Source organism: Hibiscus syriacus, unplaced genomic scaffold (assembly GCF_006381635.1).
Source record: "Hibiscus syriacus cultivar Baekdansim isolate YM2019G1 unplaced genomic scaffold, ASM638163v2 tig00110332_pilon, whole genome shotgun sequence".
Classification (NCBI taxonomy): domain Eukaryota; kingdom Viridiplantae; phylum Streptophyta; class Magnoliopsida; order Malvales; family Malvaceae; genus Hibiscus; species Hibiscus syriacus.
The window spans coordinates 9218815-9238355 of record NW_024062688.1 but is presented as its reverse complement, the minus strand read 5'-3'; the positions used below and the strand labels follow the sequence as shown (position 1 = coordinate 9238355).

Sequence of the window (19541 nt, the reverse complement as noted above, 5' to 3'; positions counted from 1 at the left end):
AATTTAAAAATGAAGTTCATGTATTTTGTCTTTATGAAAATTAATGTTATAAATGAATATAAAATTTTATTTCTAATAAAAAATTATTTAATATGTTAGTATATGGTAATGGGAGAATTTTAATTTATTGGGGCCCAACTTAGTTGATTTGATATATAGATATAAATATAAATAAACATATACTAAAAGAAGGTATTCTAATTTTTGTGGAACATTTTAACTACTAGCTCTCAATTTTTTCCTTTTCGCCCCAATATTGTGTAGAGTAGGTTATGTTTATGAAATTAAAATTGATATCTTCTTATCAGCAAGTGATTAGAAACAAAATGACAGTAGATTCCCCGCCCAACGTTCCAGCCTTGAACTCATCGTTATTGATCCAAATTGATTTCCTTCGCCATCAACGAGGGAAGAAAAAAAATTAAATTCTTATATATTCTCCTATTTTAATATTTATGATTAAAATTTTTATAAAATTTTCAAATATAATATCATTGGTCCGTCTCCTTACGTTAACCATTCAAAGATAACACGAATTGGGTGACCTTGATATTAAAAGAATTTTTGCTATTCCTTTAGTTCAAATTTTATCTTAAAAGACCTGGCCGGGTTTGAATCGGATGGAGGGTGTATATTTTTCGGATCACGTCGAGTTAGGTGGAGGATATATAATTTTTCGAGTCGAGTCGAGTCGGGTTAATCCAAACCCGTCCCGTGCCAATCCTACCAGGAATAGCAGGAATATGAGAGTTTAATGTCAAATAGTTGAGAGTTATCTTTGAATAGATAATGCCTTGTACTTACCCCAGATTAATAAAAAACCCATTCAAAGATGCGATTGTCCTAACTAACTTTTGGAGGGGTAGTTCTGCCCTACGGCAGTCTAATTTAAGACTAAGGAACGACATAAAATAGACGCAACAAAAAATGTTACAAAAATTATAACATTTTTAGTTAAGTACAACCTAAAATAACTTTTTAACATTTTTTGTTGAACCGACAATATTATGTAGAATGTAACTTTTTCAGTTGACAACAGAAAATTTTATAAAAAAAAGGTTTTCAACTGAAAAATATTAAAAATTTAATATTTTAGATTATGCAGAACCTTAAATTAGGCTCTCTTGGAGAGGGGACATGAAATCCAATTTGTAAAGCAACAACACCTATAATGGGTTATAGGGCCCATAGTATTTAGCTGAAAGCTTTATGTTTTAACTCACAACTACAACTAGGTCTAGGGGTAGCATCTCCCATAGTTTCTACTTTTTTATATTTCACGTCGACTTCTGTCTTCAATCGCGCGACAACATTTGGACTACCCTATACCAGCCCCCCCGATTCCCACACCAATGACTTGGAATCATTGCAATGCTGGTGTCCTTCTCGTTTCTCCGATTCTTCCATACAATAAGATGACGCGTTTCGTTTTGTTATTTAAATGGAGATTATGGCACTTCAGTGATCATCAACACCCTATCTTTTAAAACCCGATTTAATTTAATCATTTCATGGCGCCGAGAAAGATGAAGTTGCAGGAGAAGGATATGAAAGTGAGTGTGCAGTTCAAAGGAATGAAACCAAAGATGGGAAAGAGAAAAGATTTGAGAAAGGAGCAGAGGGAAACAAGAGTGAAATTTGGAGAGATGGAGAGACAATGCAATGGACTGAGAGAAGAAACTGAAATGATGATCAGAGAAACAGGCAGGACTCAGATGAAGATAGCTTTGATGTTAAGCTCGGGAAGATGGAGACTTGATTGAAGCCGCTCAGCTCACCATGTTTCTTCGGTTCGTTTCTAAAACCCCACTTCTCTTTATAAACAATAGTATGTAAATCTGGTTAACTGAAACCGGTAACCTTATTTTCTACGGTAGAGAAATTGTTGGCAAGGAAAGAGCAAGAGGGATGAAGTCAGGAAATGAAAAATGCTGGTGGAGTTTCTAATACTACAAGTGAGTGATGAAGTCAATTACCATGGTTTGGTTGATGCTTTCATATCTATGGGGTTCACCTGGAGGTGTTTCTTTTGCGTTATGATGGGTTTGATCCTTGATGTTTCTAAAATCTTTTATCTCCAATAATATAACTATAATTTCAACTCTAGCTGTAAATACAAGGCAAACGGAGTAGATGACTTGTTCACAGGTCAGCCTCACGCATATGGCCTTATTTTTGCAATTTTCAGCACACATCAAATGTCAAATTAAAGTTACTGATCAACACCATAATGCAAATGATATTATTCATGCATAAACCTCCATCGCTGTAGTTTCTCTTTTAACATGATTAAGCAAACATTTCCAAAAAGGTCGAAATACTAGGCTTTAGAAGCAGTTTGTTCCAACACATTCTAGTTTCCATTTGTAAATAAAATCGCAATAGAGTACATACCTCTTCCAGATGATGGACAGGAATGAAGTTTTCTTCACAGGTCACCCCTTCGGTTCACACATGGCCTCAAACGTGCATCTTCAGCACACACCGGAGGCAACCCCTTTAATGCATCAGATCAAATGCCTTGTTAATCTCTCCAATGGTCAAACTGTGGGTAATGTACTCATCGATTTTGATTTCCTGCAATGGGAAGGGGAGTTTGATTAAAAAAAAAACTGCTTATACAAAAGGTTTAAATATAAAATGCATGCAAACTATGTTTGCCTTCTTCATGTACTTGTCCACAAGCCAAGGCACTTGGGAACGGCTCTTGAAACCACCAAAAGCATTCCCTTTCCAAGCAGGGCCAGTCACCAATTGGAAAGGACGAGTGGATATTTCCTGACCTGATGCTGCAACGCCGATGATGACTGATGTTCTCCAGCCCTGAAAGTTTTTCAGGTGCCATTAGAAGTACTCGGCAGTTTATACACGCATTACTGTTCCGTTATTTAAGGCACAATAATTGCCTTATGACAGCATTCCAAAGCAGCCCTCAAGACGGAGACATTTCCAATGCACTCAAAACTGTAATCAACACCACCATCTGTGAGATCAACAAGGACCTGCTGGATTGGTTTATCATGGTCCTTTGGATTCACAAACTCTGTAACTCCAAAATTCTTTGCTGCAAGTTGCCATTTACAAAGACATAGATATAAACATGCAGAAATACAGTAAAACGTGATTTATTACAAAAAAAGGTAAGACATTAACCTACCACTTTCTAGCAAATTGCGTAATTGAATTCACTTACAAGAATGTTTACTGAATATCTCATTAATATTCATCAAATACTTTGAGCAGTATTATTTGTAAATTACTTACCAAGATCAAACTTTTTGCTCTCAATATCTACGCCAATAATTCTCGAAGAACCAGCTGATTTTGCACCCTCGGCAACCTGCAACATTGTGATCAAAAGAATAGATAAATAAACAACTTAACATTTGGCACCACAAATAAAAAAAAGTAGCAATAACCAACATTTTGAACAGACAGCCAAAAGATGCCTGGAAATTCATGATAAAACACTATATAAATTATGAGATGGCTATTTGACACTTACCGCAAGACCAACAGTCCCAAGGCCACATATAGCAACCGTAGCCCATGGTTCAACTTTGGATGTGTTCCACACTGCTCCAAGTCCTAGCAACACAAAGTATATATAAATATGAAAGTTTGTGCAAAATGTGTGGTACACATTTATAAAACCGAACATATATAACTGGAATTGATATCTGTTTAGATAATCGCATATTGAATTCCAAAATCCTCGAACAATGAGAAAGTTAACATACCCGTACCAGTTGGAACACCACATCCAAGAAGGCATACTTTGTCCAAAGAAGCTTGTGGATCAATCTTTGCAACACTAACATCATGTACAACAGTGCACTGGCTAAAATTTGAGGTACCCATGAAATGGAAGATTGGTTTTCCATTTATCGAGAAACGCCTCTTGCGATCATTCATCATGACTCCAACTCCAGTGACCATCCTAACTTTGCCGCATAAGTTTGTCTTCCCTGATTTGCAGAACTTGCATTCTCTACACTCTGCCTGATAACAAGGGATAAAATGATCACCGGGTTGAACTTCAGTTACACCTTCACCGACGCTTTCGACAATCCTGTGGTGAAAAATTCAAACAAACCTCCCTCTTCAACAATCAAAAAGGTCATTAACTATAAGTAATGAGAAAGAAAGAACAACCTACCCCGCAGTCTCATGACCAAGAATGCGTACGAATAGGCCCTCAGGGTCCTTATAAGGGAAACAAAGCATGTTAAACATTAGAACTAAGTGATAAAAATGCAGTGAAATGAACAGAGGAAGCTAAAGAAAAGAGGTAAAAAATTTGAACTTGATTAGATTAAGAATTATCACTGTCACTACTAGAGGAAGCTAAATGTATATATGCACATTAATGGAAACACTCCAATTTCACATTTCCAAAATGCAGTGAAATGAACAGTGCACAACATTATAGACATCTTTCTTATTCAAAAGGAAGAATACAATTACAGGGTCAGCAAAATACTACTCTACATTTTAGAATTGAATCTTCCTAATATAGAATAGAAAAATAACAACGCAATCGTTTTTTAATTATTGGGAAGAAACTACTTACAATATAGAAATAAGAAAATGCGATTAAATATAAGAGGATCTTGATCCGAACCTCAAGGGTTGCGGCGGAGCCACCTGGACATCCTGAACGACCAGCGGCTTGTTGGGTTCCTAAGCCACGGCAAAATAACAGACAGCAAGAGTAAAGATTTGTAGTTTTTTTGTTTCATTTTCAAACTTTCGTGAGAGTACCTTATTAATACATGGACTTCAATTTAATTATATATTTACATTTTATTTTAATAATTTATTATTAACATACTTAAAAAATAATTTATAACTTAATAGTTTATTCTAATTATTTAAAAATAAATAAAATTCATGATATATATATATTAAAATATTAATAGTGAGTTATTATAAAATATATTTTTATTATTAATGAGTTACCTTAAAATATTTTTTTTTATATTTTTATTATAGTTTAAGTGATATATTTTATATATCATAGTATTAATAAGTGTAAATATAATTTAAATTATATATTTTTAATTTATAACATAATATTTTTAATAGATATTTTATCTTTTCAAACTCACTTTATAATAATATTCTCAAATAGTTAAATTTTAAACTGCACTTCTAAACAACTCTTTTAAAAAATTCTTTTCTACCACACTTTTAAAACTCACTTTCCTAAAGCCCTGTCAAACTAGTCCTAAATATATAACTCAAACTTTAAAATAATAACATTAAGAATATTGATCGTATACTTTAAACGAAAACTACTTTAAACTCTTAAAATAAACAAATAGTATGATTCAAACATTTATTTTTTTCACTAAGAAAAAAAAAATCAATTATGAATTTGAAAGAGCAAGAAGAATAAGCAATGTGGAAAAGAAAACAGGCATAACAGACTTGAATATGACACGAAAGCAACAAATGTAGCGTGACTTAATCCATGAAAACTATGGTTTAAACGCAAATCCATGTGAATATGGGACATTTGGCCGTGCAACTTCGGCCTTGAGCTCGTGTACAACAAAGAAAGAAAGTCGTCCCTAGTCTATGTACATAGGGTTGGACCATACTTGCCATTACTCAAGTGATCTCAACGATTACCGTCTGTAGTGGATTTGATAGATTTAAATTCTATAAAATTAAAATATTAATAGAAATATAAAATTTATTTTTTAAAATAAATATAAGTGTACCCTTCAACAATCCCTCGATTCATCTTGTAATATGTTAGAAGTTTAAGAAATTGTCTCGTGACATCTAAGTCCTCTAACAGTTTTAAAATTAATTTTAGTATTTAAACGTTTACTAAATATTGAATCACATAACTTAATTTATTGGGATATTTAATTTTAGCAACGTTGAATTAGGAGGACCGCCGGTGGTCCATGGTATTGGCTGTCACATGGCGCGCAGCATGTCAGTAACGGTGCATGGAAAAGTCCAAATTATTTAGTGGGCCTTGGTTTAAATAAATCCACTATGTATTCAAAACATTTCAAAAATCCTGTGTGAAAACAAACATTTGAAGGCCGCTCTCTTCATTAGGACAGTGATGTCAATGTCAGACAATTCCAACATAGGCAAAAAAAAAAATCATCTTATTGGGTTCAACCCAAAAATGAAAACATGTGTTTATACAAAACACAAAAACTTGTGTTTTCAGTTTATAGTTGTTTGAATTGGACATTATGTAGTAGTGATATTTCTGCATGTGTCCAGTTTTCATAACGAATATGCTCTGCATTAATTTTTACGATCAAAATTGTGTGCTGGTGGTTGGTGGATCAAAATTTGATGCATTAATTCACGTTCTGCTCATATTTGATTCCTCCATTTGTTTATTGTACTTTTATTTGTTAGTTACAGTTTTTACAGTTAAGTCAGACCATATTCTATGAAGGTTTAATTGTTTTGAGTGAGAACCAGCAGACGAACTGAAAAAATAAAAACGGTGATTTTCTAATATTTAAGATTAACAAAGTGGCACGAATTAAGTGACATTCGTAGTAAAAGAAATTATTGTTATTATTTGATAACTCGGGTTCGAACATTATAGATGCTAAGAGTGTGAGCATTCAATGTCGAAATATTGAGAGTTTTTTTTTTTAAACAAATGCTATCTTCCATATTAATAAAAAAAAATAGCAAAGTGTAAATCATAATTATATTATTCCTCCAGCAAAAATCACAAACTTCTCGTCTCAACTACACGCATTCGTAACTAAACTCGAAGATAGCCAAAATTTCGACAAGATTAGGAAAAGTGACAATTATTATTTATTTTATAACACGCCAGGAGATTGTAATACCACCAAATGTGAATATATATCCCGTTTATGATTGACCATTATTGAAATCATATAAGTACTTTACATATGTAAAACTAACCAAATTTGGTTTAGGTTACCAAAAAAAAATCTACTATCGTTTGTACCTTAGAGATAATAAAATACATGTTTGACGTCATTTTAATACCTTGGGGTTGTACAAGAGCTAAATATGGATAATCAATTCACATAAAATCAAATGATATGTCAAATTAAGTATGACTAACAAATTACATCAATGGACTAATGACATTTAATTATGGTACTTTGGGGCCAATAAGATCTTCATTGTCAACTGAAAAAAAAACCTTTTTTATGCTACGTATAATATGAGAGTAGCATTTTTTGTTATGTGCAAATCTTTTTTATTTATTACGAATTGATTATGATAAGTAACTATATTTTGTTTAAAATCTTATAATTTTAATTGTATTCAGTCATAACGAGTTTTAAAAGTTATAATTATTTTCTGGTCTTTAATAGTCAAATATTTAATTTTAATCCTTTACAAAAGTGATTGCAAAAAAAAAATATCATTGTTTTGATCGTATTTTGGCTAGATTCATCATTTCCTTCCATTATTGACACAAAGTCCTTCATCCATATGTATTTTCATATATAATATCCAAGATAAATAATTTTAGGGTTCAAATATGACGTTTGTGAACGAAACGAATTGGATTGAAAGGGTCACTCTGATTTCTTAGTATCAGATCCTGATTAGTCGATTAATAAATTAAAAGTCGATGATTATACCAAAAGTATATATATAACTAAAATTACGCTTTTGTATCCCCTATTAAACTACTCTAATGTATAAATTATTTAATTTTGAATTACACTTTTACTAATTATTTCGTAGGAGTCAACAAAAAGTTGACTTGTAACACATGTTTTATATTAGGTTATAACGTGAGAACCAATTGACCTTCTACTTGGGGGAAGCATAAGTAATTGCAACCCCACCACATGGCCTTGAAAATGAACAATTAAAATAATTAAACATTGGACGGTTTTGATGAGACTTGAGCCTTGCTCTCAAAGTCAAAACCATGACCTCCCTTGGATAATACCTGCCATATATATACGTGTTATGCATGCATATGCTACCAATAACACACAATAACCAATAATAATAACATATATATTTATGGGAAATCTAACCCTCCTCGCCCTCAAAACATTTCTTCTTCTTCTAGTATAATAATTAATTAACTAAACAGTTTAGTTTTTCAAGGAAAAATGAAAATAATAATAATTTAAATAAATTATTATTATGTCTGCCTGCCTGTGCTTTGAGAGAACCAAAAAGGCATGGAAATGCAGGTGGATAGGGTAGGAGTAGGCGACTCATCAACGTGGCGATGTGCATGAATCTTCTTCATGCTCAAACAAACACTTAGACATTTATTTCCATATTACTCAAACAAACATTAGATCCGGTAATAATATTTGTGTATTCTTTTTTAATTCGTATTATAAATATTGCATTTGGTGAGGTATATTCATTCTAAAATATATTAGCATCCATAATTTGGTCGTTGGAGTAGTCCAACCTAATAATGCCATGTATTTTTATCAAAATAATAACAATAATGTCACGTATTTCATAAATACAACTAGTATTCAATAGGTATTTTTGTATTAGACATTTAATAATTTTAAATATCAAAATAAATATAATACGAAAAATAAAATTGACAGTTTGTGAATAATAAGATATATTAATGAAAGTTATAAGAACACAATTAGTTTATAATTGACCGTTAGATGTATTAAACAAGAAACCTAACTGTAATTAACAAACAATTAAGTTTACCATAATTCGGGAAGAACATTACTTTGACTTGATCGAATCGTTATTAACTTATATGGTATTATATATAAGAAAATACTTCACGTGACTTATAGTAAACTATACCTCTATATCAAAGGAATCTCCAAGTGATTTCCTTCCAACATGTGTCCTTCCTAAACCTTTTTAAGCAAATAGCTGGTTGGTTAAAATGTTTAGTACCAAAACTATTACTTTTATTTCATTTTAATACTCTAATTCTATTTCTTTTCAAAATTATGTCTAACGTTTATTCAAACATGAGTTGCAATTAAAACCATCTGACTCATTTACCTCCCCGAGATGGAATATATAATTTTAATGTGTGCGGTTTTGGATGAGGGGGCGGCACCTAGAATTCCGAGAAGCCTATTGAAAATTTCCACATTATTATTAAAAACTCTTGTTCATTTGCTTAGTGTAACAAATTATAATAATAAAGGGGGTGTAATTGCCACATGAAAAGCTTTGGTTGCGCCAGGTGCAATGCCCCTAACGTGCTCTCTACACAAACATTTCCTCAAATTCATTCATTTAGGAAGACTGTTTTATCACCCCATCAACTGAATTGGCTGTTGGGATTTGTTCCTTAATTACATATTTTAGGTTCTTCGGTATTACTTAATACCTTTGCTAGTTGCTACTTATGAATTTTCAATTCTGATTTTGATTAACTTGATATCATTAGTTAATAGAATATCACTTTAATATTAATTATTAGTTAAGCCTCGATTCACGTTTATTTTCAAACGCATGCACTTTTCTGTTTTGATCGAAAAATCAATATCAAATGGATAAAAAGTACGATGAATAAAAATTATTGATATGAGTTTATTAAAAAATAACACCTTAAACCTTTAAATTATTGATGGAATATCCCTTATTAATGACTTTCCATTATTGAGATACACTATTTTTTCGTAATAATTTATCAAGTTGTTAGCTTTCATGCTCTCTACCATGTGGTTAAATAAAACAAGAATTAATATATAGCGGTGTCAACTAATTGCTACGTAATTCACGGTTTAGGTGGCTTGACCTGTTTAATTTTAAGAGTTTTATAATATTTTCAGTTAACCGTTAGCCATAATTATATACTAGACTATACCCTTGCTGCTCTTCCAACAAATATCTTAATGTTTTAATAGTAATAAAATTGTAAGTGAATAAACTTAAAATCAAAATGGTATATTATTTTTTATTAATAAATGGTATATTAAATAATCCAAAACACGAAACATAATTTAAGACATGACGGGAAAATATATAAAATTATTTCAACACGTCGTAAATATATATATATATATATATATATATATATATATTAACTTTTTTATAAAATGAAATATTAACGTGTAACAATTTGTTTAAATTATAATATTTTAATATAAAAATAATAAGAATACAATCAAGAATGGAGGTAGGATTTTATGCTAGACGTGCGCACTTAAAAAATTATGTTACAAATTTAGAAGTACAAAATTACAAAATTTCAGGAGATATTAAATTAGACTATAAAAATATAAAATAATATTTAAACGACGTAAGAATTTAAAACTTTAAAATGGTGTTATTGTACTCTCCAACACTACTCGGTCCATCCTAAATACAACATTTTCTCATTAAATTATTAAATCAAATGATTTCAGCATATGTTTTCATATAATTCTCACAAATCAAATATCTATATATGTAATAAGATATAATCAGAACTAATTTAATTTCGCTTACACTTGTCTAATTGAATTTTTAAAACAACACCGAAATAATTATTCAACAACGATCAACTCTCTCCTTTCCTTTGAATTGGAAGCTCTACATTGATCTCGGGGTACAATAAACAATCAACCAATATAATCAATTATCAAATATTATTAAGCTTGATGAAAATGAACTTAAATTAGCTAATGAGTTTTGCGAATCACTCCTACTCTACGTATACCCAATTCTATTTAATTTAATTGATTTATCAACCGTACGAACCAAACAATCTCAGTAATTAATTAAATGTTTGTTATTTTTGGAGGTCTTGGATTTGAACAAGTCATTTACAATGATGCTTTAACGTTCATTATCAAATGATAAATCTCTTTCGAATAAATACTATTATATAATTATCTCATATTTATAAAATAATAATAAGTGATTTAGCAAGAGAAAGTGTTATCCAGGGACGGAGCTCCCTTAGGCCCAAGGGGCCCCGACCCCTGTTAAAATTTATATATTCGATATAATTTTAGTTTAATAGTATTTTGATTCATGTAAAAATAAATATTTAAATTTAAAAAATATAAAAAATTATTAAATATTTAATCAAGTAGGGGTCGAACTAAAGAATGATAAGTCTGTGTTCTCAATTTTTTTATCTAATTACAATTTAAGTCATTGTAAGTTTAAATATTAGACAAATTAGAAGTTGTCTTTTGAGTTTTGAGTTTTTTTTTTTTTAATTTAGGGTGAATACAATGTAATATATGTACAAAGACTTTCAATTATTTGACAATGAACGCTCATACCCCTACATACGTGCTTGAACTCGGGACCTAAAGGATAACAACAATCTCTTAATCACTAAGGTCGCTTGGTTCATGCTGAATTTCGAGTTTAAATATCTAATAAGTCTTTACATTTTTCTAAATAGTCTAATATTTCTGCTCCTGCCAATATTTAATTCTAGCTCCGTGCTGGTGCTATCTCTCATGCTAGATCTTGCTGCAAGATATGCAAACAAAATCATGCAAATCAAATATGTACGTCAGATGGACAACTATATGTTTTAATTTGTTCATGAAAACTAAGTGACAAACCATAATATTTATGCCACAACTCACAACTACAACCAAGAAAATGCATCTTACAGCACAAACCATATTTCCTCAGATTTTATTCTTTCAAATAGGTTGTAATATTCGTGTTTTATCCTCCAAAAAATTTCGTCCACAACACTGTAATCACTAATTCTAATCCAATTAATTTCAAGTGCATGAAGAATCAGCAAAAGAATCCTTCCCCCTAAAATAAATAAGCAATTTGGGAACCAATCATTTTTACTAAGATCTATGTTCCTCCCGTATCCAAACACATGACAAAATATTCCAATTGCAATTGATATTGTCTTGTAGCTTCAAATGATATGACAAGGTTTTGGACTAGAAGATCTTCTAAATCTTTCCAAGCTTCTAAGTAACGACTAGTTAATGGAAATTAAACAATTTAATATGAAAAATATATATTATTTTCAATGTGCTCTTATAATATTTGATGAGAACTTTGATTGGGGCTTTGTCATATACTCTTCGAGAGCACTCATGTTGTCATGTGCCTCCATATTCCTTTTATTTTGTAATTTATAATATGCATGTAATTGACTATTAGTCTTTTATTAGAATAATCCGTTAACACCAAAAACCCTTATAATTTAATTATTCAACAGATCAAATATTTAAGTTAATTCAACTAGTTAAAACGATGTTAAACTTGGGTTAATTGTTTTATAATAATATATTTTTTTATACAAGTGGAAGATACAATTATATATAGGAGAAACAGGCTTTGAATAGTCGTTAAAATTTTGTATTAAACTTTTGCATAATGGAATATTTCTTAAAAAATTTACCTTTTATAATATTCTAATATTAATAGTAATACAAAATGTGAAAGTAGTGGGTGCCATTAGTGTGCATGTATAGTTTATACATAATGATGCTTTGATATATAGAGAACTAAAAAATAAAAATGTTTTAATGATCGACATTATGGAAATATGACTTATTGTAATCTTTTGGGGCCCTCTATTAATCATGATATAAACATAACAATTGAAAAATAATTAAGGTTTAAGGGTTCAAAAAGCCTTTGAATCTTTTAAAAAAATTAATTTAGTCCTTAAACCGTCAAACGATTTAGTTGATGTAATTGTTTAAAATTAAAAAAATAAATAACTTAGGGTGATTTTAAAAAATTAATATTGGTTTTGAAAGGCAAGTGAAGGTGGTTCCATCCATGCAGGTGCGAAAATAGTGTAGAGAGGTGAGAGAGAGAGAGGAAAGCAGTTGAAATTGATATATTATGTTATGTGGGAACGGATGACAAGTACAACTTTTGATTACGCGTGACTAATGCTATAATTATAGATATTACCAAAATTAGCTTTTCCATTATATTATCCAAAAGATTTCTCAATTAATATTTCCTACGCGTTCACTCCAATTTCAATCCTTCCAAAAGCAAACTACACCGCCGACCGCCATTTTTTTTTTAATTTATCGATCAGTCCCATCCCAAAAAGGATAAAAGCTTAGAAAAATAACGTTGGGTGTGGAGCAATGCAAGGCTGTGCATGGGATCTGCCAATCATTAAATTTCCTCCTTGTATCTTTTACATCTAAATTTACCCTACCAAAAGCTGGCTTCATCCTGTGGATTATGCTCCTCCCTGCAACTCAAATGATTCCATAATTGTTATCTTTCCAGAAATATCACTCCCCACCAATATATCACTCAATATTTTTTGAAAATTTATTAGAGTATGTAAACTTTTGACAAGACTCTTAATGAATTAAAGTTTTTTTTTTATTCTACTTCTCTCAATCCCTAATATTATCAATCGATCACCGACTGACCATAGATTATATTTCTTCACTCAAACCAGAAGAATGAACCTTCCCGACGATGATAATATTCCACCAAACTACAATGACAAAAGCAAAACCCTTAAACCCGAAAAGGTGGCCATTACCATGAAAGAAAGAATATAATAGGAGCACTTCAAAAAAAAGAATATAATAGGAGCGTGTGAAAGCCCCAAGCATTCACCGAAAGCAACATTGTTTATCGGCCTTCCACGTACCTTGAATGCTGTGTTCATATACTTTGAACCTCTAGATTATACATCCCTCTACTTTACCATGCATAAACAATATTTTCTCTTGGCACTCACAGATATATTTCATCCTTTCCCCCCCCCCCCTCATTGCTCGATGTGCGTGATATATATGTGCAGTATAATATTATACCCTTTTCTTCTTTTAACTAAATTATAAAGTCATCCTTTTTAGAGAAAAAAAATATCAGAGAAATGAATCATATGAAGGTTCAGATGTGTAACCATCGTCGTCATCCCAAGGCCATTGAGCAAATTTGGTGGTTATAGTCGGCAGAAGGGGGATTTTTGTGGGTCGAAGGAACCTTACAAGTCGCAATCCCTACGGCTATTGAGGGGACCCCACGATCGTGACACTGTAAACCAACTTCACTCGTCTAATCCACGTGGTAACATCGCCTGTATACTACTCAGCACCCTCTCTCTTCCACGTCGGCATAGATTTTGAATTATTTAATTTATTCCCCCCCCCCCTCCCTTTTTTTTGGAAATTTTTTATCTGTCGTGAAGGAAGTCCATTAGAATCATAAGAGGCTGTACCGTCAATTTCTTTGCTTCCTAATTCTCTACTTCATCTTTGGTTAATTTAACCCATTTTACCTAAGTATGATCTTATCAAAGTTCACTTGCTATTAAAGTTTATTAAGTTGGTGGTTGGGTGAAAATTTTATTTAATTTATTTTTTAATTTTAAATTATTCAAATTAGCAATTTTTTATATAAAATTTGAGTCTGGGTTAGTTTGATTAGATGAAAAAGTTTGAAAATTAAAACACAACTCTTTTGTTCTTTAATTAAATAATTTATTTATTTTAATAATTTAATCTTATCAATACTTTTTCTTCAAAAATACATTCTTTGAAAGTAATATTATAAATATATGTATAATTTTTCTTTAAAAATATATTCTTTGAAATTACATTCTCATCAATACTTTGTTTAAGTAGTAAGCAGCTTGATTTCGTTTAAACATGTCTCAAGTTTAAATCTTTATGTATGTAAAAAATCCTCAATGAGAGATTCACTCACCAAAACCAAGTGTTCTACACAAATCGATTTGAATTAGTCGGGGCAAAGCCCTAGAACCATGAGGGCAACCAAAAAATTATATTATATAATTTTTAGACGATATTTGATTTATTAAATGCATTATATCCAATGGTGGATCTAGAAATATTTTTAAAAGTGGGTAACTCAAATTCTAATTTCCACCCTCAAATATATATGTATCTTGATTATATCTTATCTACCCATATAAGAAAAGAAGATGAAGAATTATATATTATATATTCAATTTAATTGGACTTAAATTTTATAAATTTGACTAAAAAATTTAAATAAAATATAAATAGTAAAACGCTACTAATAAACTCAACTAACCTAATCGAAAATTCACCCCTAATTAGTGGAGCTATGCAATAATTGATATAAAAATAATATGGAATCTCAAACTTGCAGTTAAATCTACATGCACATTTGAAGTTGGGAATCAAAAGCATTGAAACTCCATGTTTCCATTGGTAACCCAAGTTTCCACTCTTTCTCAATGTTTGCTTATTTTATACCAATCTACTTTGTTCAAGTATAATATGTATATAAAATCTATTAAATTATTCCATAAAATAACAAAAGTAACCATTGGCTCATGATTTGAGACTGACCCCCTTTTTCTTAACATGGCCCTTTCAATACCAGCTCCCCTATTTAAGCAGCCCCCATCCCATCCTCTCCCTCCAAACCAACAACAGCAACAATAACCAATTCTCCTCTCAAAAAAAAAAAACGCATCCAAGATCATCTTTTTTTTCCTTCTTATTTCTCTCTAATCTAAACTCTTTCTTGTGTTCATACAAGCTTAGTCAAAGACAATGGAGAACCTGTTTCGTCTTGTTGATCAAGACCAAGATTTGTTTCAGCCTAAATGGACTTTGGTCAATGGTCCGATCATCGTTGGTGCAGGACCATCGGGGCTGGCGGCTGCCGCTTGTCTGAAGGAACAAGGGGTGCCCTTTGTTGTGGTCGAAAGAGCTGATTGCATTGCATCTTTGTGGCAAAAACGCACTTACGACAGGCTAAAGCTTCACCTTCCTAAACAATTCTGTCAACTCCCTAAACTGCCTTTCCCCGAGGACTACCCTGAGTACCCTACAAAGAGGCAGTTCATTGAGTATCTTGAGTCATATGCTAAGCATTTTGATATCAACCCAAAGTTCAATGAGTGTGTTGAATCAGCTAGGTACGATGAGACCAGTGGTTTCTGGAGGGTGAAGACCCTTGGCTCGAACCAGACGGAGCTCGAATACATTTGCCGGTGGCTTATTGTGGCCACAGGCGAAAACGCCGAGTCCGTGATGCCCGACATTGAAGGATTGGATGAGTTTGGTGGTGAAGTTATCCACGCTTGCGATTATAAGTCTGGTGAAAAATTCAAAGAGCAGAAAGTACTTGTCGTCGGCTGCGGTAACTCCGGGATGGAAGTTTCTCTTGATCTTTGCAATCACAGTGCTTCACCTTCAATGGTGGTTCGCAGCTCGGTAAGTCATTAAAAAAAAATTAACTTATCAGATTTTCTTTCAAGAAGGTTGAATTCTAATGTTCTGTTTTGTTTTGTTTTTACAAACAGGTTCATGTCTTGCCAAGAGAAATATTAGGGAAATCAACATTCGAATTGGCTGTTTTGATGATGAAATGGCTACCCCTTTGGCTTGTTGACAAGCTGATGTTGATTCTGGCCTGGTTGGTTCTGGGAAACACTGAAAAATATGGACTCAAAAGGCCATCAACTGGTCCTTTGGAACTCAAGAACAGACAAGGGAAAACCCCTGTATTGGACATCGGTGCATTGGAGAAAATCAGATCAGGTGACATTAATGTCGTCCCTGGAATCAAGCATTTCTCACGTTGTCAAGTTGAGCTCGTTAATGGCGAAAAACTCGATATCGATTCGGTTGTTTTGGCTACCGGATACCGCAGCAATGTTCCCTCATGGCTTCAGGTGAGAAAATGTTCTATTTTGATTATGAAGTTTATACATAGGTTAGACCAATGGACTAATGTTGTGATGTAACATGATGACACAGGAAGGTGATTTCTTTGCTAAAAATGGATACCCAAAGGCAGAATTCCCACACGGGTGGAAAGGGAGATCTGGACTTTATGCAGCTGGGTTCACCAGGAGAGGGCTCTCAGGTGCTTCATTAGATGCCATGAGGATTGCACAAGACATCGGCACTGTGTGGAAAGAGGAAAATAAGCAGCTCAAAAAGAGAACCATTGCTCGCCATAGACGCTGCATTTCACTTTCACATTTTTAAAAACTTATAATAATAACCATCAACTAGGAAATTAGCTTTCTTCTTGTAAAAATAATGATACCAAAAAAAGAAGGAAAGAAAACATGTAGCACAGGCTGACAGAGCCCTCTCCGAAGGGCCCAAGTTTTGATTTATTTGGGCATTTTGTATAATGAGGATGACGGGGCATCTAATTTTTACTTTTTGGTTTTGGTTTTTTTAACAGTGTTTGTACCATAATTACTTAATCAAGTTAAACGATAATCCTTCCTTTCTCTATATTCCATCATTACATTGATTTCAATATCCCATTCATAGTAATAAGGGTGAAACTGTGGGATTAGAACAGTTTTGCAATTCCCTCACTATTTTTTTTATTATTCTCGGATGATTACAATATAGTATATATTCAAAAATTTATTAATTATTTTGACGATAAACGTTCAAACAACTATGTTCCTACAAAGGTTGTGTTCAAACCCGAGACCTCTAGAGATAATAATCAACCCTTAGCTATTTAAGTTGGCTCTTCCAAAACTCTTATCTCATGGAATGGTGCAATACAAATAAGCATCAAATGAAAAGGGTAAAGAAAGGCCCACTGATTCAATGCTTGAGATTTGCAAGTTGCCCACCCATAAGCTTGTAATCATAGAAGGGAGAGTAGAAGTAGGACCCTGGCCTTGATGATGACGTACAATGGAACCCAGCTCCCACCCTTGGCCACTACACAGCACTATTCCCTTGATGCCTAAAATTCTTTGTATTATTATTTTTATATTTTTTCATTGACCAAACATATTGTAAACGAATAATCCAAGACTGCACATGGATTTGATCAGAGCACCCTCAAAGCTCTCATGGCTGAATTTCAGTAAAAAGCATAGTCCAAAACTGACAACTATTTCATGGGTTTATGTCCTAGTTATCTGTTTTATGTATATTAACTCATGGAAGTTCATTAAAAGGAAAAAGAAGAAAAGCTTACAAATCTATAAAGCTCTGTTACTGTGAAAGCAAAATGAAAAACCCACCGGAGACCTTTTCAGTGTGTTAGACTGACGTGATAACCAGCTACACCACCGCCACGACACCTTATTTGTTGCTTTTCAAATTTTATTAAACAAATATATTTAGTTAGTAGTACGGGATCGACGAGTTTAGAGCCATTTCAACTCTTTTCTTCTCGAGGAGCAAACTTTCTGCGTGTGATCTGTCTTCGGGCATGAATATTATTAAACACGTAGATCTGGTAATTTTAAATACAAAACTAAAACGTTATACAAATTGTTAATATGTTTCTTAAACAGAATCAAGTTAATCATGTCGGTGAATACTGATAAGGCAGATTCATATTTATGAAGCTTATGAGAGACAAAAGACTAATCAAACTCCTCTCTACATGACGACAGCGTCCGCTATTTGGAATTTTTCCAATACATCAAACATTGCTTTCACCGGAACAAAAGTCAAACTTCCCAAAGCTCGTATTTCCCAGCACCCACTTGTATCCACCACATATTGTAGTCGAGTTCAGTCAGGATTTTATGTTAGGAACGAAAATATATTATCAATAAAAATATAAACAACAGATTTTTTAAAAATTTGAAGGGGACGTCTGCCTCTAGCCGCCTCCGGTCCATCCTTGAGCCAATTGATACGTCTGAGATTCAAGTCCTTGCATTCTCCCATTTTAAAATGCATCAAGTGTTGCAAATTGGTGGGCAAAGGAAATGTCACTGCCTTGACGTTGAAGCAGCCGAATTAAGAGTGCATGTTTGAAGGCGTTTCAAAACCAAGTAAAAGCCATGGGGCCTTTTCTCTTCACATTCCCAATATATACAACATACAAGAGACAGCCCGCATTGACACTAACTCAGAAATTACCAACAGGGTGCTTTGGACAACACTGATATTCATAGTAATGCGTGTTTCTAGTCCCTTGTAATTTGGAGACAACTGGTAACAACACATGGGATGGTTACCTTTTTGCCTTGTCAAAATTCCCTTTACAAGGGACCCATCCCCTTCATCTAGGACAAAACCATAATCTGCAACTCAGAACTTGTTTCTTCACATGGTTGTGTCCTCCGGCGAGGTGGACCTAAACCAAGCAATGAGCATTACTAAGAACATGCAAATTTATAGGGAGGGGAAACAAATAGTTTGTCCGATGGCCTAAGCCTTGAATTGCTCTGTAACATGGAAGCAGCCCCGACAAAGTCACAATTTCTCCGGATTCATCTTGCCAAGTTGTAATATCATCTCACTTGTTTTCAGCGATAGATGCAAAATTTCATACAAAAAAGGCAAGCTTATAATCTCTAAGGATGCGTTTGGTTCATAATATAAGATTACCAGTGGGAATGTAAGATTATCAGAGAATATGATTACTGGGAATGATGTATTTTTTTGTTTTGTTGGCTTAGCAGGAATGTAAGATTATCGTGTTTTGTTAAAGGAATAAAAGATTATTGAAATATATATTTGACCAAATTGCCCTTATTATATATTTGTTTTTTTAACCAGTTGAAAAATATTTATATATTTTCTTTAAAAAATTTAAATTCATAAAATTTATATATATATATATATATATATATTTTATAAAATTGAAAATCTAAAAAGATTTAATGAAAGGGTAAAATTTTATTTTAACCCCTGAATTTC

At 32.5% G+C, this 19541-nt stretch overlaps 1 protein-coding gene and 1 pseudogene across 1 annotated transcript; one reads left to right on the top strand and one right to left on the bottom strand.

The window, feature by feature from the left end:
- Positions 1–2460: 2460 nt before the first annotated feature.
- Positions 2461–5613, bottom strand: LOC120120113 (annotated as a pseudogene).
- A 9716-nt stretch (positions 5614–15329) lies between these two features.
- LOC120119295 (probable indole-3-pyruvate monooxygenase YUCCA8) lies at positions 15330–16965 on the top strand. Its single transcript, XM_039139116.1, has 3 exons — positions 15330–16112; positions 16202–16573; positions 16659–16965. Exons 1-3 carry the CDS (start codon positions 15447–15449, stop codon positions 16890–16892), a joined length of 1272 nt encoding a protein of 423 aa, XP_038995047.1. The 5' UTR covers positions 15330–15446; the 3' UTR covers positions 16893–16965.
- The last annotated feature ends 2576 nt before the right edge of the window (positions 16966–19541 follow it).